Genomic DNA, 23,783 nt, shown 5'->3' on the forward strand with positions numbered 1-23,783 from the left:
TAAGATGGATGATAAAACAGTACAGATATAAAGAGAATGGCAGTTTTCAAAATACTGGGTACACAGGAATGTTAGATGGGTAGATGGAAATAGTTCATTTGGTGTTATAGTAAGCAGATCCAAGTGGATGCAGGTTGCAATACTTATGCAAAGGAAAAAGACCTACACATGATAGATTAGCAAGGGGAGCACCAAACCCGTCTTTGGAGTGAACAACAACAACAGCAGCAGCAGCAGCAGCAAGCAGCAACAAAAATATTCCTTGTATTTAAAAACTCAAACTAACCAAACTGTGGATTTGCAAATTCCAATAGTGGCAACATGCATGTAGAATAGACACCATCTCTAGAATTTTATACAGCAGGCCTTAAATCTTTTCTTCTTTTTCCATGTAAGTACAACAATAAAAAATGACATGTGCCTTTTCTCAAAAATCCTAATTTGTGTACAATATGTAATTTTAAAGTACTATGATATGCAGCATAACTGATATAAACTCATAAAAAATAACAAGAATATAAGAACACAAAGAAAAACTTGTCACTCATACTGTAAAACATTTCTTAATAAAGAAACTTTCATATACAAGGAAAAATAATTCTCTTATGGCAGGTCATAGAAGAAACTACATTCTGATAAAAACATTTACTTATTTTCTCAAAAATAATGTTCAAGACACAGAAACAAAAACTCGAGGTGAAGTGAGCAAAAGTCTTAACTATGAAAATTAATTATCATTCCAATCTGCTATTTATCTATAGAAAGTTCATCAGCAGTCATATTTCATTTAGTTGACATTTCATTTTGCACTTTCACAATAGTTTTCTCTTCTGTTTACTGTAAGCATAACTCAGTATCTCAAAAAGCCATCCTCATCTTATTATGACATCAATACAGCACCCAGCCGATGTTCACTTCAGATCCTGAAAATTAAAAGCAGATACTGCTTCTACTATATATAGTATACAAGGAGACAGTAGAAACAATGAAGAAATGTGTTTATGTATTATGTACCAGGGAATTCATATAATGAAAACTTATGAATGAGATACAATATTTGGCATGACAAAAGGTAATTAATGCAGACAGGTCACATAGTTTAAAGCAGCAATTGCTAGCAGTGGTGCATACATCTATATTTCAAGGATGAATTCATCTCCAACAACTGAGTTACAGGAATCAACCCTTTTTAAAAGTGCACATCTCTGCACTAACTAAGTTTATTGCCTTTCTTCACGTCAATTTTTAGAAGGGAATTACATGCATAGCACCATGGCTTTGTTAAGTAAGTAATTTTTGCAATCAGTGAGAAACACAATGAAAGAAAAATGAAATAATTCTCACCTAGTATGTCAGGTCTCACACTCTTTGTTAAATAACTTGTACTGCGAATTTCTGTTTTCTCCCTCCAAAACCTGGAAGGGAATATCTGTTCTTTATTCTTCCATTTTAATAATTTACATAACAATAAAAAGGCTGGGAGATGAAGTATGCATGGAATTTTGATCACTGTTTAAGAAAAAGATTTGTATCATAATGTGATAAAAAACAAGTAGAATGTTAATGTAAGACTTCATTCATAACTGTTCATATGAGATGGAAATAATGGATGTTAAACACACATCTAATAAAAGAGGTTCTATAGCTGAAACTTATTTTATACTTTACACAAGCAAATTGTTACTGTTAATTAACATAATTAATGAAGACAGGATTGTAAAGGCGGACCACCATAATGTCTTGTCATAACAAAAACTAACTGCTTTCTAAATGCAAAAAAGTATGTTTTTGGCCAAGTAAGTATTTGCAGTACTCAGAAACTATTAATATTATTACAATCTGTACAAAAACAAAGTAAGTTTCAAACTGACTCACAATAAAGGCCAGAAAAAATACTACAAAATACAGATTGTTCAGGTGGATCTGTACTTCTTCAGTGCTTGCTTGCTATTTTCATTAGACATTTTCTAAGACAGCAGTTCACAAATTTTGTAGCTAAGTGACCAGGATTTGAAAAAGAGAGAGAGAGAGAGAGAGAGAGAGAGAGAGAGAGGCTGCAGGGTCCAGTAACTAAATATACTAATAAAAAATATAAATATGTGTGTGTGAGTAAATAAACCTAATTAGTAAACATAGTGTACAAAATTATTTTAAAAAAATTTTATGATATTCGCTTAGCTGTCACAACTAGATGAAAACTTAAAATCAAAGGGTCAGGGTTAAAAAAGTCTCAGTGGGATTTTTGACATTGCCTGTCACCCGTGACAGAATCAGTATCTGGATCAAAACTGGTTAATTTTAACCTCAAATCACTATCTACATTCAAGATATTCCTGTGCTTACTTTTAAGAAAAATAAAGCTGAAAAGGCTCATTAACATAGATAGTTTATCAAAAAGCCCTTCAAATGTCCCTCTGAACATTAATTTAGCACTAGCCCCACAGGGACCAAACGAAGTTGTCTGGTGGCTAATGCCCTCAACTCACATTCTAGAGACCTGTGTCCAATTCTCGGATTGGCCACCTAGATATCAGTTTTCTTTGATCATCCAAGTCACTCCATGGAAGTGCCTGGATAGTTCCTTAAAAGGGCCCTGCCTGCTTCCTTCCCCTCAAGTAGCAAGAAATCCGAGCAAAGCTTCATCTTTCATGATTTTGCCATGGACCAGATGCAAAACAGCTAACGTCCTTCCTTCCTTCTTGTGTCAGGGTATTAAAAATGGAAAATTCAACCAAGTCATTCTTATGAACAGTTGTGTCCAAGAAACTACCACCTTAAAAAAATTGCAGATTGTGGCACTTGTGTGTTTAACCATGAGCAACCAGCCAACACCACAGGCGAGTCCTGTAGCACAGTCTGGAGACGTGTAGACTTTCAGCCACCTGGTGGCAGAAGATATTTGTTATTTTCAACATATAAAAAGCTGGCAGTCTGTCTTAGCAGCTTCTTTTGGTTTATTCTTTGTGTGTGTGTGTGTGTGTGTGTGTGTGTGTGTGTGTGTGTGTGTGTGTGTGTGTGTGTTTGTGTGTTTTTGTGCGAGGGGGGGGGGGGGATATCTTATTTCATTCTGTACTTGCTGACCAACAACTGACACGCAAAACCCCTGAAGCTACTGGTAATTTTTATCTGGACTCTTGGCCAGTGTTTACGGCCCAATTCCATGCTGCACACACCCCAAAAGTGGGCCGAGGCCCATGGTTGTGAGTTGCTGCTGTATGGAACAAGAATCTACTACTGAGATGTTGCATTGGTGCAGGACTTCACAAATACATGCTACTTCTATAATGCTACACTTCATGTGGAAAAGGAGGAAGAGGATAAAGAATGCAGACTAACAGATTGTGCAATATCACTTGCTCCACCCTAGCAACGACAAAACAGTTTGTGCAGGTTGCACATTTGTGCCGCGTTTACACGTAATATTTTCATCTCGGTACTTCTTTTGCAGTAATTTATTACTTCTGAGTGCATCAGAATAATAGCAGATCGGATGATCTGCCACTTTTGATGGTTCACACAAAAACCAAATATCAAATTTGTCTGAGATTTAAACATTTTGAAAACACATTTCATTCAGTTTCAACACAATCTGTAGTCAGCCTTCGATAAACAAGGCCTCAACTTACAATGACAGAAAAAAATTGCAAAACCAAAAAAAAAAAATTATGTACAGTAATGAAATTTTGGGAATACATTTATCTAGTTAACATAGTTGAGTGATTAACATTGCAAGATCACAGGTCAACGTAAGTGAGAGATAAGCCACTGCAAATGTGAAATGTTAGTACCAGTGTAAGCACCAGAATGTTGAATGCAAGGATGGAAACATGTGTGCATTTTGTTGTATGGGTGCTTGGAGTTCCATGCCTGTTGGACCTGGACAGTCACTACTGCACAGTTAATGCTATTTGTGGATGTTGCCAGAGATGTGATTTGATGATGTGCTAAATTGGAAACTGGTCTGGTGATCAAACAGGACAAGGCAACATGCAGACACACTGCAGAGCATGCTGGGTTACAACAGCAGTATATGGGTGAGTGTCATCCTGTTGGAAAACACCCCGTGGAATGCTGTTCATGAAGTGCAGCATGACAGGTCAAATCACTAGACTGACATACAAGTTTGGAGTCAGGGTGCATGGGATAACTACAAGAGTGCTCCTGCTGTCATGCGAAATCACATCCCACATCATAAATCCATATGTAGGTCCAGTGTGTCTAGCAAGCAGACAGATTGGTTGCAGATCCTCCTAGTCAATATACAGCCATCACTGGCTCCGAAGCAGAACCAGATTTAATCAGAAAACATAACACACCTCCACCCTGTTCTCCAAAGAGCTCCTGCTCGACACCACTGAATTTGCAAATGGCAGTGGTTTGAGGCGGTGAGAGGTACGCTACTGGACATCTGGCTTGGAGCCATCCCTGAATTAACCAATTTGTAACAGTTTTTTGTGTCACTGTGGTGCCAACTCTGGCTCAAATTGATGCTGCAGATGCAATATAATGTGCCAGAACCAAATGCCGAACACGATTGTCTTCCTTCTTGGTAGTGCCGCATGACTGTCCAGAACACGGTCTTCTTGCGACCGTACATTCTCATGACCACTGCTGTCAGCATTTGTGAACGGTGGCTACATTCCTGCCAAGTCTTTCTGGAGCTTTGCAGAAGGAACTGCCTTCTTCTTGTAGCCCTATTACATGACCTTGTTCAAACTCAGTGAGGTGTTGATTATGGCAACTTTGTCACCTTACAGGTATTCTTGATTAACATCAACTCACCATATCCAGTCTCAAAGATAACTAACACTCATGACTGTTACAGCACGTATTTAAAGCAAACCTGCAACTGGTGTAAAATTTGAATAGACATCATCTTTCGGATGTAGAAACATACCTACCAACTTTTGTTTACGTTGCACAACTCCTCCTTGGTGCTGCATTTTTTTCCTGTCAGTGTATGCTATTATACAGTAATTAGACAAGACATTATAGCCACATGCTTAATTGCATGTTAGTCCATCTCCCAGTTGCAATACACCAGCATGGGATGGATTTGACAAGTCCTTGTTAGGTTTCTGGAGGTATATGACTCTTACTGCAGAACTACTTCAAGGGGTGGAGGATCATGCATTTATAACAGAAAAGGAACACAGTTCAAATCAAGACATGACCTCAGTACCGTAAGTGAAGGAAAACACTTTGAAATATCAGCTATTGAATTAACAGGGCTTGATATCACCAAGAAATTAATCATTTTGTGTGTGTATAGATCTCCCAGTGGTAGTGTGGACACTTTTTTCAATAAGTTAACAGAAGTTCTACATAAAGTCTCAAGTACAAAGGTCAACATAATTCTGTGTGGGGACATTAACATCAACACTAACATCATAAATGAATCCAGTAGCACCTTCATAAACATCCTTCAAAGTTTTGGCATGTTCCTATTGGTCAATAGTGCAACATGGGTTACCACGACGACTTCATCAGCAACAGATCATGTGGCCACAAACACAGACAGGAAAAATGTGATGTAACTGTAAAAGATCTCGGACTATCAGACCATCTATGTCAAATAACAACAGTAAAGTCAGGCATTCCCTAAATTAAAAGCCTACAAACGACATCTATCAGAAATAAAAATAACAAATTTTTCAAAAGAACTAGAGAAACAAAGCTGGGATGAAGTGTATAAAGAAACCAATGTGAATATGAAATTCTCCAAATAATTTAAATTGAACATTTGAAGGGCATTTCCAAAAGTGTGCATGTCTGTATCAACATCTCAAGAAAATGGTTCAAATGGCTCGGAGCACTATGGGACTTAACTGCTGTGGTCATCAGTCCCCTAGAACTTAGAACTACTTAAACTTAACTAACCTAAGAACGTCACACACATCCATGCCCGAAGCAGGATTTGAACCTGCGACCGTAGCGGTCGCGTGGTTCCAGACTAGCGCCTAGAACCACTCGGCCGGCTTCAACAGCTCACAAAAACAGTTGATAACAGCAGGTATTAAGAAGTCATCCCAAACACTTAAACAACTCAGTTCCATGAAAAAGATTTCCAATATCTAGAATTCTTACATTTCTATGATAGATACAAAAAGATCTCTAGGAAGGTGCCGATTGCTGCAAAAAAGTCATTTAATGACAAAATAATATATAATGCAGAGAATAAAAGCAAAGCAGTCTGGGATGTTATAAAAAAGGAAACAGGGGAGAGGCAAACAAATGCAGGATAACATATTGCTAAGGGAGGAGGATAATGTAATAAATGATCCACAGCACTTAGCGAACTATGTAAATGGGCATTTTTCATGTATTGCAGAGAAGTTACAGCAAAAATTCCCCCAAACAAATATAACACCTGTAAATAATGTTGCACTAAAACCAGGATGTTACAAAAAGGTACAGCCAAACTTTCAGGAAACATTCCTCACACACAATAAAAGAAAATATGTTATGTGGACATGTGTCCGGAAACGCTTACTTTCCATGTTAGAGCTCATTTAATTACTTCTCTTCAAATCACATTAATCATGGAATGGAAACACACAGCAACAAAACGTACCAGCGTGACTTCAAACACTTTGTTACAGGAAATATTCAAAATGTCCTCCGTTAGTGAGGATACATGCATCCACCCTCCGTCGCATGGAATCCCTGATGCGCTGATGCAGTCCTGGAGAATGGCGTATTGTATCACAGCCATCCACAATACGAGCACGAAGAGTCTCTACATTTGGTACCGGGGTTTCGTAGACAAGAACTTTCAAATGCCCCCATAAATGAAAGTCAAGATGGTTGAGGTCAAGAGAGCGTGGATGCCATGGATTTGGTCCGCCTCTACCAATCCATCAGTCACCGAATCTGTTGTTGAGAAGCGTACGAACACTTTGACTAAAATGTGCAGGAGCTCCATCGTGCATGAACCACATGTTGTGTCGTACTTGTAAAGGCACATGTTCTAGCAGCACAGGTAGAGTATCCCATATGAAATCATGATAATGTGCTCCATTGAGCGTAAGTGGAAGAACATGGGGCCCAATCAAGACATCACTAACAATGCCTGCCCAAACGTTCACAGAAAATCTGTGTTGATGATGTGATTGCAAAATTGCATGCCGATTCTCATCTGCCCACACATGTTGATTGTGAAAATTTATAATTTGATCACGTTGGAATGAAGCCTCATCCGTAAAGAGAACATTTGCACTGAAATGAGGATTGACACATTGTTGGATGAACCATTTGCAGAAGTGAACCCGTGGAGGCCAATCAGCTGCTGATAGTGCCTGCACATGCTGTACATGGTACGGAAATGACTGGTTCTCCCGTAGGACTCTCCATACAGTGACGTGGTCAACGTTACCTTGTACCGCAGCAACTTCTCTGACACTGACATTAGGGTTATCGTCAACTGCACGAAGAATTGCCTCGTCCATTGCATGTGTCCTCGTCGTTCTAGGTCTTCCCCAGTCGCGAGTCATAGGCTGGAATGTTCCGTGCTCCCTAAGACGCCGATCAATTGCTTCGAACGTCTTCCTGCCGGGACGCCTTTGTTCTGGAAATCTGTCTTGATACAAACGTACTGCGCCACGGCTATTGCCCCGTGCTAATCCATACATCAAATGGGCATCTGCCAACTCTGCATTTGTAAACATTGCACTGACTGCAAAACCATGTTCGTGATGAACACTAACCTGTTGATGCTACGTACTGATGTGCTTCGTGCTAGAACTGTAGAGCAATGAATTGCATGTCAACACAAGCACCGAAGTCAACATTACCTTCCTTCAATTGGGCCAACTGGTGGTGAATCGAGGAAGTACAGTACATACTGATGGAACTAAAATGAGCTCTAACATGGAAATTAAGCGTTTCCGGACACATATCCACATAACATCTTTTCTTTATTTGTGAGTGAGGAATGTTTCCTGAAAGTTTGGCTGTACCTTTTTGTAACACCCTGTACAATGATGTCACTTTCAATCACAAAGAATGAATTCAGTAAAACGATTCAAAAACTAAAAAATAAAAAGTCAGTAGGCTTAGATGAAGTACCAGTGAGTGTACTGAAACAATGCATAGATATTATACAAGGCCCCTTAACAAATATAATAAATGAATCCTTCACATCAGGGACATTTCCAGAACAGTTATAACAGGCAAGAGTTGTACCTTTGCTTAAGAAAGGTAATGCAGAAGACATAGAAAAGTACTGGCCCATTTCCCTGCTGTCAGCATTCTCAAAAATAATAGAAAAAATGAAGAAAATTTGATGAATTACCTGAATAAATACAATCTTTTAAGAGAATCACAGTTTTGTTTCCAAAGTGGCAAAAATATGGAGTCAGCCATAGCAGAATTCACAAAAGTTGTACTTGATGCTCTTGATAAAGATGAGTGTGTCACAGGCATATTTTCGATCTTTCTAAGGTGTTTTATAGTCAACCACAAGATTCTATTAAATAAATTAGAAGCATTAGGAATATGAGGGGTAGCTAACAACTGGTTTCGGTCATACCTAACAGATAGGGTACAAAGAGTAGAGATAACACATACTTCAAATAGGTCTAAACATTTAGTAAAACACGTATCAGAACCAAAATACATTAATATAAGGATTCTGCAAGGTAGCATATTAGGACCATAACTGTTCCTGATATACATCAATGACTTTCCCAGTAGTGTTACTCATGGTGAAAAAAACCTCTTCGCTGATGACAGCAATATTACAGTCACTGAGAAAACGAGAACTCCTTGCCGAGAAAGCAAATGAAACTCTCAAGGAAGTTTATAATTGGTCAGTAAGTAATAAAGTGACATTGAACATAAAGAAAACAAATGCCATGAATTTCAGTTTGAAGAGGACAAATTACAATGTTAAATTAAATGTAAATGGCACCTCTATAGACTGTGTAAAAAATGCAAAATTTCTAGGAATGAATATTGATTCTCAGTTGAAGTGGTGTGAACACACAAAGGTACTTGCAAATAGAATGCCATCAGCATGTTATGCTCTTAGAATCCTATCATCAGTGTGTAACATGCAGTGTCTTTTAGTTACATATTATTCATGGGTACACTCAATTCTTAGCTATGGCATTCTTTTTTGGGGAACAAATGCACAAAATATGAACACAATTTTCAAACTCCTGGAAAGAGCCATAAGAATAATAACCAAAAATACTAGACGAGCTCATTGTAAAGATCTGTTCCGAACACTGAGGATTATAACTGCTCCATGTGAGTACATTACCAGTCAGTTGTACACATCAAAAATAACATTGGTAATTACTGCAAAAACAGCTCTGTCCATGACCATGCAACAAGAGATAGACTCAACTTACATTTACCAAGAAAAAATAAACATAAAACTCAAAACAGCATTTTCTACCAAGGAATAAAACTCTACAATAAATTACCAAAAGAGATTAAAGAAATTGCAAAAATACACTTATTTAAAAAGGCAGCTAAAAAGTACCTGTTATGCAATACATTTTATACATTGAAGGATTACTTAGATAAAACAGAGTAGGGGTTTGGTAAAAAATGTCATACAAATATCCAACATTCCACATAACACCTTCACTGTATGTTTTTTTCCTTCTTTCTTTCCTTCCTAGAAATACTTACCCCCAAGCTATGCATGGCACAATACTAACACCTCTTCCTCTTTCTGAGCTCAACATCTCACTCATTATGGAGGGATGCTGACTCAGTTTTTCAGGATAGCAAATGGGAAGTTGCAGTACAGAAAATGGCCCAGAGATCACCAGTGTGTGTGTGTGTGTGTGTGTGTGTGTGTGTGTGTGTGTGTGTGTGTAGTGAGTGAAGTGTTATGAAACAATGTGCATATAGTGTGTACAGTGACTGACAGTGAGATAGTTACGAAACAATGTGCGTATAGTGTGTACAGTGACTGATAGTGAGATATGAATGAACAATGTGGCATTAAATTATTTAATAAGTTATTTGTAAAAAAGTATTGTATACCAGGAGTAAATCTAATGATTGTCTCTAACTAGAAGTCTGTAAATATATGTGTAAACGAAATAGCTTATTTTAAATTGATCTAAATTTGTAAATACTTTGACATGTCCTATATCCTACTACTACTACTACTACTACTACTACTACTAAACACCTAAGTACATTCATGCAGTTGGCAGTGAGCATAAACAAATGAGAACTTAGGTTGCTCAAGGAGAGAGGAATGGCGTGGGGAAATAAGCTGTCTGCTGTGTAAGCAGGAGATCCTGGGTTCGAGTCATAGTCGGGGCACACATTTTCAACATGTCCCCAATGAAGTACATCAACGCCTGTTTGCGGCTAGGGTGTCCATTTAATTATCATTTCATTCCTAGCAAAGGTGCATCGTCATCTACGGTAACTGTTCTTTCGGGAACAGATACTACCGTCATATATAAATAAGCTTTCCCCTTCTTCTCACACAGTGGCCAGGCTACACACATGTTCTGTGTAGCTGCAAAATGGTCATAGTATGGGATCCCCTCTGATGATGTGAGAGCTGTAATCAAACTCTGTGAGGGATGAAATTAGTCTCTTGACTTGTTTCAAAATAAGATAAGGAAACAATGAGCAATGCATAGAAAAACTGAGTACACAAAGCCTTCAGTAACAGCTACCGCGCAATTGCTTGAAGTTGGCAGTGACGGAATAGAGGCAGTTCAGGTCAGACCTGTACCAGTATCTTGGGCAACCCTAATTCAAAACACATGCCACCTTCAACTGCCACAATAAGTGTTTCGGCTGCACTAACATTTCAAACTTTTGTTAACGGACAAACATATGTTTTTCTTTTATGTAAGATGCTTAGTCCCACAGTTAAGCCCTACTTTGCCATATGTGGCTTGTATCTTAGAGAGACTATTCAACTGCTGACAGCTGAGGTTGCACAAGAACATAACTTACAAATGCAACCACAGTGACACATTGTTGTGTTCGTACTTATGTGTGCTTTTTATTTTGCAAACATATTCTCACACCCAAATTTTCAAAGTTGTGCAAAGACTGTCAACTTGTTTTAAATTTTCAGAAACAAAAAATTGTGAGCTTTACAAAATGAAAAAAACTACAGTGTTGATGAGTCACAACTGGCATCAGTGAACCCATACAAGTGCCTGGGTGCAACAGTTTGTATGGATACAAAATGGAACTATAACATAAGCTCAGTCATAGGTAAAGCAGGTGGCAATCTGCAGTTCATTGGTAGAATACTGGGAAAATGGAATCATTCCATGAAGGAGATTGCTTATATAATACTCATATGACTAATTCTACAATGCTGTTCAAGTATATGGGGGCCATACCTTATAAGACTAACTGGGAATATTGAACATATGAAGAGGTCAGTACGAACGGTCCAAGGTTTTTTTGACTAAACGGAGAGTGCATGCAGACGCTGTGAGACCCAAATCGACAGATGCCAAGTATCCTGCCAAAGCTTAATGTACTGTAACACGAGATTTTCTGAATAACATGTTCCACTATTAACATTTTAGGCTAACAACAGACAGTCGCAGAAGTTGAAAATATATTTTAGTAGCTAATAAGTGGTGGACTGCATATTGTGTGTGCATTTTTTGGATCTATGTGCAGGTAAAAGAGGAGTAATGTGAACACGGTGCATTAACAAGACACGATGATGATCGAACAATTGTACTTGCAATGGAGAGATTGTGAACATTTTGCCATTGCTGCTTGGAGATTATGTAGACTCCAGAGAAGAAGAGGGCCGGATGACAATAGTTTCGCACCAGAACAAAAGAAGCTCGTTAAACAATGTCTGACTGACTTATTTACTCATCATATGAATGTCATATGATGGAATACCATGAAGAGACTAACTATGAGCACATTATAATAAATGATCTGTTCACTCTGTATTTTAATGAGTTATGAGAATAGTTACATAGAGAAGAGTTCTTTAAATCATGGCATCATGATTTTATAGTGAGTTGCTAGAAAGTCTGAGCTCTTACAGCCCATGACCTTCTGCAGGTGAAGACAAAATGCAGTGGTCCAGTCAGTGGCACTGCCTGGCAGGCTCACAGCATAAAGGAAATACATGAAGCAAAGGATCCACACATGAAATTGTTTGGAGCACATTTATCCCAAGAACCCTCTATTAAAACACTTCTTAAAGTTTAAACTATAAGAATACATTTCAAAGTCAAAACCAGTCACATACTAAAATGCGCGCCCACACACACACACACACACACACACACACACACACACACACACACACACACGTGCATGGGGGCGTGCGCACGCGCGCACACACACACACACACACACACACACACACACACACACACACCAGTCACAAGTATCTGGATGATGTAAAAGCTATCAGCACATTTAGGTATGTCCCGGCAGCAGCAGCACTTGTCTTTAACGAGCTTGTGTAGAGATAAGTAACAAATTTACTAATAATAGATATTTAAGACAATATTAGATAGGAAATAGGTGTACTAGTGCATACTCTTAAGACAGGTATGGATAACCTTTGTTGACCCTTGGGCCTGATTTATATACTTACTTAAAGTTGCAGATTGCTTGGTTATGTGATGCAACAGCAGTACTGCAGCACATGATGTCAAAACTATAGCATCCATGACATTACTCGTTATGGGGTAAGACAATGATATGAATGGCACTCCTTCCCTGACATGCCAAGCCATGCCAACGAATTATGGCTCAAATCACACATTTTTGAAAGTACATTCATTTTATGTACACCACACCTTCAGATGTTTACATTTATTTCCACCTTCAGATGTTTAAATTTGTTTATGCATCACAGTTTCCTCACTTATGCTGCAAAATTCTACAATGCCACTAGAAAGAAACAATGTTCACAAAATGTAAATAAGTCTGAATATCTGAAGATAGGATGCCAGGCATCTTGAAATGTCATCAGGGAAAAATAAATTACCATAGAAACACCTGGTGGCAGCAGCTAATTCTTTATAAATTACCTTCAGTTTTAATATATGTGGGGTTCTGATACGTCCACAGCATATAAGAATTATCACTAATGTTAATACCAGAAATAACATAAAAACAAAATATGCACAGAAACACTTGCATGAAATTAACAACAAGTAACACGGAACTTTACGTGTGAACCTACAACAGATAACTAGTACTTCCACTAAATTATGATCCCTGTTGCTGTAATTCATACTGGCTGCAAACCCGAGGTGAGGCGAACACTGGTGGAAATATCTGAAAATGCATCCCGGCATTGTATAATTTGAATGTCTTGTTCTCCTCCCCCAAAATTTCTTCCACAGACTGGATTGAAACCAGCTATGGATTGGGTTTGGCCCATGGGCCACCCAATCACCCTCTAAGTCATCTACAAAAGTTTTCACTCTTTTATACACTGCCGAGAAAGAAAACCTGTAACTCCAAGAAGAGCTGTGTGACATAAATGAAAGCTGGTAGATATGTTTCTACATCTGAAACATGATGTCTGTTCAAATTTCACACCAGTTGCATAAGAGGTGCTAGTAACACTATTATGAGGATGCAAATCAGGTATGCTTTAAATACATGCTGTAATATACGTAAGTGTTGGTTACCTATCAGACTGGATGTGGTGAGCTGACAGTCAAGAATGCCTTTAAGGCAACAAAGATACCATTATCGACACCTCACGGAATTTGAACGAGGCTACAAAAAGATGGATGTTCCTTGTGTGATACTGCAGAAAGTCTTGGCAGGAATGTAGCCACTGTACATGGTTGCTAACAGCAATGGTCATGAGAATGTATGGTTGCAAGGCAAGCAGCTTCTGGATGGCCACATGGCACTACTGAGAGGGCAGATCATGGTGTTCGGTGTGTGGCTCTGGCACATCATACCGCATCTGCAGAATCAATTTGAACAGCAGTTGGTGCCAAAGTGTTACAGCGAACAGTTACAAATCAGTTACTTTAAGGACAGCTCCAAGTCATATGTCCTGTAGTGTACATTCACCGACTTAAACCCACTGTCATTTGCAACTTCAGTGGTGTCAAGCAGGAACCCACTGGAGGGCAGGGTGGAGATCTGCTACTCTTCCTGATGAAAGCTGGTTCTGACTCGGCGCCAGTGATGGCTGTGTGATGGTTACAAGGAGGTCATACCTCAACTGCAAAACTGTGTGTCAGTCTGGTGATTCGACCTGCCATGTCGCCATTCATGAGCAACACTTCAAGAGGTGTTTACCAACAGGAAACACTCACCCATATACCACTGTTATAACCCAACATGCTCTACAGAGTGTAAACATGTTGCCTGGCCTACTTTGCCACCAGATCTGTCTCCAATTAAGCACATATGGGACATAACTGGGGGATAACTCCAGCATCATCCACAAGCAGCATTACCCATTGATGTACTGAGCAACTAAGTGTAACAGGTACGGAACTCCATCAAAGAAACTGTCATCTGGCACATGTACAACACAATGCATGCACATTTGCATGCTTTTATTCAACAGTCTAGCATTTACACCAGTTATTAATGTACCAGCATTTCACATTTGCAATGACTTACCTCTCACATACACCAACCTGTGGTCTTTCAATGTTAATCACTCAAATATGTAATGTAGACAAGTAAGCTCTTGGCCAAGAAAAATGTATTCCCGAAATTTTATTACTCTACATTAATTACTTTCTGGTGTTGCAATTTTTTCCATCACTGTATGTATCACAACGGAGAATAGTTCATAAAGAAGGAAAATTTAAATTTCCTGGTTCAGAAAAGTTGCATAGTACTTTGTGTGAGTTTTTCAGTTTATTCAGTATTCTAAACAGTGACAAATGCTTGACTTGCCAGAGGACTGTTAGTTCCATGGTGTGGTGTGATGGTCAGTGTAGCTTTTTCCACCAGAGAGACTGTAGTGTTGTTGGAAATGGGGAAATAAATAAGGCTCGGCAGTGGTATTGCAGGATATGCAGAAAAGATAAAAAAAAACAGTGAAACAGTAGGTGAACATTGTGCAGCTCTTCATGCTGAACTAGATAAGGCAAGGAAAGATCTGGAGAGGTTAACAAGGGAGAAGGGTAAAGAGTGGTAGGAAGTGGCTACACCTAATAGTGGGCACAGGCACAGGACTTTCTGTGTTGAAGTTAATGTGGAAACTACATTTGACTTGTTGCCCCAGTTAGAAATGCTGAGTCTCATGCAGGTGTAGCTGTAGCAGTAGAAGGAGCACAACAAACAATGAAAATAATTTGAGAAAGAAAGAGATACAAAAATCTCTGAAAAGAAAGAAAATGTTATTAGGTAGTTCACTTGGTACAGAAGATGGGTCATAAACCTTTTTGAAAATAGTGTTTGTCTTGGTCAGGTAATATACACTGAAGAGCCAAAGAAACTGGTACACCTGCCTATTATCGTGTAGAGCCCCACGCGAACATGCAGAAGTGCTGCAACATGATGTGGCATGGACTCGCCTAATGTCTGAAGTAGTGCTGGAGGGAATTACCACCATGAATCCTGCAAGGCTATCCACAAATCCGTAAGAGTGTGATGGGTGGAGATCTCTTATGAACAACATGTTGCAAGGCATCCCAGATATGCCCAATAATATTCGTGTCCAGGGAGTTTGGTGGACAGCGAAAGTGTTTAAATTCAGATGAGTGTTCCTGGAGCCACCCTGTAGCAATTCTGGACATGTGGGGTGTCGCATTGGCTTTCCAGAATTGCCCAAGTCAGTCGGAATGCACAATGAACATGAATGGACGCAGGTGACCAGATAGGATGCTTACGCATGTGTCACCTGTCAAGAGTCGTATGTAGATGTATCAGGAGTCCTGTATCACTTCAACTGCACTTGCCCCAAACCATTACAGAGCCTCCACCAGTTTTTGAATAGTCCCCTGCTGACATGCAGGGTCCATGGATTCACAAGGTTCTCTCCACACCTATACACATCCATCCACCCGATACAATTTGAAACAAGACTCATTCGACCAGGCAACATGTTTCCGGTCATCAACGGTCTAATGTCAGTGGGACACGCCCAGGCAAGGTTCTAAAGCTTTGTGCTGCGCAGTCATCAATGGTACACAAGCAGGCCAGTGGGCCTTCAGCTCCAAAAGCCTATATCGACAATGTTTCGTTGAATGAATCGCAAGCTGACACTTGTTGATGGCCCAGCATTGAAATCTGCAGCGATTTGGGAAAGAGTTGCATGATGGAACGATTCTCTTCAGTTGTCATTGGTCTGGTTCTTGCAAGATCTTTTTCTGACCCCAGCAATGTCGGAGATTTGATGTTTTACCGGATTCCTGATATTCATGGAACACTCGTCAAATGGTCATACAGAAGAATCCTCACTTCATCACTATCTTGGAGATGCTGTATCCCATCGCTCGTGTGCTGACAATAACACCAAGTTCAAATTCACTTAAATCTTGATAATCTGTCACTGTAGCAGCATTAACCGATCTAACAACTGCGCCAGACACTTGTTGTCTTATATAGGCAATGCCGACCACAGTGCCATATTCTGCCTGTTTACAGATCTCTGTATTTGAATATGCATGCCTATAACAGTTTCTTTGGTGCTTTAGTGTAGGATATAGTGTCATCATGTAAAGATTTTCCAAAGGAAGATAGGGCTGGTTAATGATACTGACATTGATTCCATGTATTCTATAAAGTAAAAAATTGATAAGGCTTTCATGGCCACTTGTTGGCAAATTGCCTGTTGTATTCTGTCTCGGGTTCTTCTGCTGAAATTTGTTTGATGATTTTTCTAAGGTTTTGCCAGCATGAATGGCTGGCATTGCCAAAGCTTCACCCTCATTTTCTGGTAGCGGACTAAAAAGTGACCTCGTAAGGACAGCATCAGCAACAAAATATACCAGTGTGGGATCTGTGTCTGTTTTATGGGATTTATGTCTGTTTTGGGATGCCATGATTGACAACACTTTAATTCTTTATCAGGAGAGTTAATTTGGAGTTGGAAAAGCTGTTTGTGTTAGGTATGGGGTGTAACACTGGTTTTAGTTTTGCTGATACTATCATAGCTTCTTACTTCTGTAGAGTGGATATCGATAGAGGAGCAGCTGCTGCATTTATTTGAAACTACATTAAATTCAAGAACAATGACATTAATAAATTCTGCCTGGAGTCGCATGTAGAAGCATGTGCAACAGAAGTAAAATTCCATAACAGATTCTTTATAACAGTCCCATATACCAACACTGCAAGAAATTATAATCTGTTCATCAATTGTCTAGAAGCTCTATTGTTGTATTTAACAGTAAAAAGCACTGAAACTGTGGTTGCTGGTTATTTTAACATAGATTTTATTCACAACTCTTCCAATAAACATTTATTACAGTCAATAACACCATCACTCAACCCAATTCCTACAATAAACTTTCCAACTACAACAGCTAGATGCTCTAAGGTGGTCACAGATCAAAGAAACAAAATCATATCACAAAACCAATAATTAACAGCTTTTCAGACAATGACATAAAGTGCTATGCTCTAGGTGTAAATACTGAGCTGACTAAAAAGTCTATTAAATCTGAGTACAAGATAGTAGTTGATCTACCAAAAATTGAGTACTTTAGGAAACGGTTCAGAGTTATGAACTGATGAGATGTTTACAGAGCTTGTGACATTAATGAAAAGCACAATAAATTCATTAATGAAGTTATTACATAATTTGAAAACTGTTTTCCTCCAAAATTAGTTCAGATTAAACAAAAACATGGATTACTCAAGGAATAAAGGAATCTTCTATAACAAAAAGAAAACGATCAGTCAGGAACTGTTCCAACATTGATGATTTAGCTCATTACTAGGAATACAGTAGGCTATTAAGCAAAGTAATCCAGACATCTACGCCAATGCACTGTAAGACGAACACTGGAACGTCAGGCAACAATATAGGGTATAGCGGAAGAGGAGATTGATAGAACTACAAAGAAACTGGAGCAGTTTAAGAGTAGATGACACATTGGTAACAGATGGGTGTAGTGTGGCAAATATCTTTAACAAGTATTTTATATCTGTTCCTGATAGACAGTGTGAGATGGCTAGGGTCAGTAAGTAATGCCCAAGAATACCTGAGACTAGCCTTTACAAGTAACTTCTTCAACACAAGTAACATCCATAATAAATTCTTTATAATCAAAGCATTCTAGTGGTTATGAAAAATGTCAACAACTTTAATTAATGTGTGTTCTTGTGAGTTAAGTAAAATTTTAAGTTATTTGTACAACCAGTGTTTTATCTCTGTAGCATTTCCTGACGTGCTGAAACACACTGACATGGAACACCTTTTCAAAAAAGGGAATAAAGAAATGCCACCCTATTAAAGACCAATTTCACTTTTGTCACCATTCTTGAAAATTTGAGAAAAGGTAATGTACAGACAGCTTCTTAACTATCTGACCATGAATAACATACTGTCAAAGACAGAGTTTGGGTTTCTGAAAAGTTCAGATACTGAGAAGGCTATTTACACATACAGCGAGAAAGTGCATCTGACTGCATGAACTACAACATCCTTTTAAGTAAACTGGAATACTATGGTGTCACTGGCAGTGCTGCAAAATAGCTCATGCCATATCTTGAAAACATATGGTGTCACTGTGAGAGACTAGTTAATCAGTTAACTAAGCTATCAGTCATCATTGGATTGGGAAGTAATCACATGTGGTGGCCCCCAAGCATCCATCTTGGGGCCACTGCTTTTTCTTGTGTACATTAATGACCTCCCATTAGTTACACTGCCAGACACAAACTTTGTTTTGTTTGCAGATAATACAAGTATTGCAATACATAGAAAGTCCAGTAACGTTTTAGAAAGGCCCACTAATGCTATTTTCATGAACATTAACAACTGGTTTATAGCCAACTGAATGCCAATGAATTTTGGAAATATCCACTATGGTACATGCAATTCAGAAAATTTAAGAGTATACCACCCAGCATATGCATAAATATGAGAAAGTTCAGACTGAAAAAATTGACAGTAGTAAATTTCTGGGATTACAACTTCGTAAGAAGCTCAGTCAGAAGGAGCACACCATAGAACTACTGAAATGTCAAAACAGTTTCTTATTTGCAGTGTAAATGTTATCGGGCACAGGTGAAATAAAATAAAAAAGCTGGCATACTTCGTTTACTATCATTCCATAACGTCATTGCACCATATTTTGGGGTAACTCTTCAAGCCAAACAATAGTTTCCTGAGTCCAAAAACATGTAACACATATTATTTGTATTGTAAATTCATGTACACACTGTAGAAGCCTGTTCAAGGAACTGAGGTACTAACTGTAGCTACTATTCTTTAATGAAATTTGTTACAAATAATAGTTCCTTTCCAATAAACTGCTCAGTTGACAAAATCAGTACAAGGAACAAGAAATAACCTATACTTAAAGGCACTTATTTTACTCAAAAAATGGGTCCACTACTGAGAAAAACACATTTTCAACAATTTGTCAGCAACCATAAAAAGTTTAGTTAGAAATAAAGTTTGACATACTGAATGTATTATTTCTGTATTTTAATTAATATCACATAATATAAAACAAAACAAAAATCCAAAATGCTACACATCCCCAAGGATCTCCTCAATTTGTATTTATGGAACCAAGAATTCCTCTAACACAATCTAACCTACAACATTAAAATAGTTACTCATAATGTGAGTAGTCTCATTACTTATGTATCGAGTTTCTGTATACTGTTGAGCTACCTACCAAAGACAAAATAAATACTTACAGACAACAGCAGTACACCAATATTTACTCATAAGACATCACATACTGGTTTTAAATGACTCATAACAAAAGAAAGAAAATCCTACCTGAAAAACATTGATCTCCTTTTAAACCATGCCTGTATTTCTCTGTGTATTCTCTCTACTGTCATGCTGATGATTAACTAATGATGAATGATACAATGGATGACCTTTGAGGACCTGAGAACTAGCTTCTTCTATCTGGAAAAAATCATGCAAAATACTAAAATGATCTGAGCATTGTTGGAACATCTTTAGACACAAACATTGACAAAAGGTAACTTGAAGTCTAGAAACAACACTGCATGCTGACCACTCACAAAATCTGGAACAAATGGGGGCAGTACAAAGAATTGCCTAGTTACAAGCATGGCAAAATTTCGATAAAACACATTCCCCTTCTTCAGTGCTTCTTAATACTTTTTGTATTCTTTTTGTTTCTTCTATCTTTTTTAACAGCCAATAAACATAAGCCAGTTTTAAAGTGTTTTATCTTTCCGTCTTAGAAAAATGAAACATTGAGATGACTGTTACTCATGATAGATTTCAGCCAAAGACTTCTTCAGCAAAGAAAACACAAACATTCGCACAAGCAAGCACACATCATGCAAACAACTGCTACCACCTCAGCTCTGACTGGAATGTAACTCCCATGTGAACAGCAATCTGAAGTGTGGCGGGGAAGGGTGATGGACAGCAATATAAGGGTGGGGGAGAGAAGAGTACTTTCTGGCAGGGCATGCAGGGTCTAGGTGGTGGCCTGATGGGACTGCCAGGCACAGCACCAGGAGGTTGGGTGTGAGGGGTGGAAAAAAAGGGGGGGTGGAAAAGAAGAGGAGTAAGGAGGGGGGAAAGGATGGGAGAGTGCATTGGCAGAGAGTGACACGAAATTAGGGTTAGGGGACGTAAAAATGGAGGAGGTGACGGGACAGAGAGGGCAGAAACTGTTGGGTAGAGGGTGTGGGGACAGCAGGTTACCATAGGCTGAGGCTGGGATAATTTTGAGAGAGGAGAATGTGATGTGATGTAAGGACAGCTCCCATTAGCACGGTTCAGAAAAGCTGGTGGTTGATGCGAGTATCCAGATGGCTGGGGTTGTGAAGCGGCCATTGAAATCAAGCATATTGTGTTCAGCAGCATGTTGTGCCAAAGGGTGGTCTAATTTCCTCTTGGCCACAGTACGGCATAGGCCGTTCATACCAGTGGACAGCTAGTTGGTAGTTATACCAATGTACACTGCACACCCCACCACCTGATCCTTGCAGGCTCATCAGGTCACTATCTAGTCCCTGCAAGCCCCACCAGACAGCATTCTTCTCTCCCCCCAACCGATATCCCCCTTTCCAACCCCACTCCAGATTGATACTCACATGACAGTTGCATTCTGGTCAGAGCTGCCAGTGATAGCAATCATGTGTGCAAGAAGTGTGCTTGATTGTATGAATGTGTGTGTTTTCTTTGCTGAAGAAGGCTTCAGCCGAAATCTATAATGCGTTACAGTCTTTTCATTGTACCTGCTAGCAAATCAATGGGTCATGGTTCAAATGGCTCTGAGCACTATGGGACTCAACATCTTAGGTCATAAGTCCCCGAGAACTTAGAACTACTTAAACCTAACTAACCTAAGGACATCACACACACCCATGCCCGAGGCAGGATTCGAACCTGCGACCGTAGCAGCCTTGCGGCTCCGGCTGCAGCGCCAGAACCGCACGGCCACCGCGGCCGGCTCAATGGGTCATCTTTATGGTACGTAACAAGCTATTTTTTTTTTCTAATATTGTTGATATTCCAGGACGTATACATGGACAAGGAAAAAATATTCCCAGAGTTTTTCCAGATTTCCTGGTTAAAAATACACTTCTCACTGGATGAAAATATACTATACGAGGGTGAAAATATATTTTTTCCATGTTAAGTGACAGTACAGTTTTTTTGGAGTTGTAAGACTTTTCAATCCTTTGAATGGTAAAGGCTTTATACAATAGTGTAGATCTTCTCCATGGTTTTGGAAACAAAGTCCAGCAAAAAAAAAAAAAAAAAAAAACAGTGCATTCTGGACAGATCTTCAATGCACTGCAACATGCACATTGCATATTTTCGTATTCCACAAGTATAAATATGAAGTCCATCAAATACAGCATGGTAGCTTTCGAAGCACTGAAATTGAGACTGTGATGCACTTTTGTCAGCCAATCATAGCTCATGTCATGTGATCTCACCAGCCAAAGTCAGCAGATATTCACAATATAGGACATATGACATAGTCAGCCCGGTGGGCAATGAAACCACAACCTTCAGCATTGGTGCACACTTACAATCAACCTCCTGGGAGAATCTCAAAGCAGCGAGCATGGAGGACATGGATGGGGACTGCACTTGGTGGGAGTGTGGGTCTACTGGGAGTCGTGCCAGGACGGTCCTTCCAGATTCCCCACAGAGTCTTTCGTTTTGCACATGTCCGAAAGAACAGGAACCATAAACTCATATAATTGATTTGTGCCAATGGCAATGAATCCTCCACCTTCAGCATGGATGCACAATTAAGTTCAACCTCCTGCAGCAATCTCAAATAGCAAGAATGGAGGACACAATGAGGACTGCGGATAGGTGGTGCTTGGTGAGAGTGTGGGCCAGCTGGGGGTTGTGCCAAGATAGTCCCTGCAATTGCGATAAACTCTGTGTCTGGATGGTGCAGTGGTTAACACAACTGCCGAGTATGCAGGATATCCTGGGTTCCAGTCCTAGTCCGGTAGATATTTTCACTTGTCACCACTGATTCCACATAAAAAAGCCTTGATGCAGCTGACATCAATAATTTCTTCCCTTTGCTTTGCTTTCTTTCCCTCCAATTTCACTGTACACAATATGGATCATGCAAAAGAATTAGTTTCCTTTTAGAACCTGATTACCATTAGTTACTGGAGCAACAAATCACTTGTAAAAAGATGCATGTCAATCCCATTTCCCATGATAGGGCGTTGGATTGATGCATATCATTACATATCTTTAACGCTGATGTTAATCTGTTGCAGACCATGAAAAACATTTTAAGACTGTGTATATGATATTTTTGGAGAATGTACACCTTTGCAGGAATCACTGTGGATTTGATGAATAGCAATCTTGTGAAATGAAACTTGCTTTGTTTGCTTATGAGATGCACAGGGTAGCAGTCAAAGGCATCCAGGTTGATGCCATGTTCCTTGACTTCCAGAAGGTATTCATTATATAGTGTCCTACAAAGGAGTTTATACAATTTGAACTTTAACAATTTGAACAAAAACAACGAAAACTATGAATTTTTTAGTTACACAGATGGACTTCACTAGTGAAGATGTTTTACTGTTGGTGGTCAAAATGTCCTCCATCAGCAGCGATACAGAATCTGCAATGCTGCGGAACAGATCAACATACTTAATGGTTGCTGCTGGAACGGATTCACAGGGAGTCACAATCACCTCTCTCGTGCCATCCTGCATATGTTTCCTTGTGGCATAGACAGTGTCCTTCAGAGTTCCACACAGAAAGAAGTTTAATGGCATTAGATTGGAAGATATTGTCAGAAAATTATCACTTTCCCGTCAGTGTATCCACCTCTCAACAAATGCTTCATCCAGGAATTGCCATACATCATGATGGTAAGATGATGCTGCTACACCATTAGCCATTATGAACATGCCAAGGGCTAAACTACATCTTTGTGGTGACTTTAAAATGACAGTTAATTCACAAGCTATGGTTAATTCATATCCAAGTCCTTGCCTGGATGAACTTATGATGAAACTGGTGGGCATACATCATTTTTCAAAACTTGATTTGTCAGAAGTATATTCTGCCTGATAAAAAAATCATGTCGGCCTCTTGCTGTTAACATGTCATACAGGCCCTACAAGTACAACAGATTGGTTTCAAGCATTGCTTGCACGCCTGGCATTTGTCAACATCACTTGGAACAGCTTACTGAATGCATTCC

At 39.1% G+C, this 23,783-nt stretch overlaps 1 protein-coding gene across 1 annotated transcript in view; it reads right to left on the bottom strand.

The window, feature by feature from the left end:
- Positions 1–593: 593 nt before the first annotated feature.
- LOC124594784 (CDK5RAP1-like protein) overlaps positions 594–23,783 on the bottom strand; it is a 130,714-nt gene continuing 107,524 nt past the window's right edge. The window contains exons 9-11 of the mRNA XM_047133191.1: positions 19,874–20,008; positions 1,345–1,415; positions 594–923 (exon numbers count right to left, since the gene is read on the bottom strand). Coding sequence (XP_046989147.1) covers positions 19,895–20,008 — 114 coding nt within the window. The 3' untranslated portion in view covers positions 594–923; positions 1,345–1,415; positions 19,874–19,894. The remainder of the gene's footprint in view (positions 924–1,344; positions 1,416–19,873; positions 20,009–23,783) is intronic.

The sequence above is a fragment of the Schistocerca americana genome, chromosome 2, assembly GCF_021461395.2.
Source record: "Schistocerca americana isolate TAMUIC-IGC-003095 chromosome 2, iqSchAmer2.1, whole genome shotgun sequence".
Taxonomy (NCBI): Eukaryota; Metazoa; Arthropoda; class Insecta; order Orthoptera; family Acrididae; genus Schistocerca; species Schistocerca americana.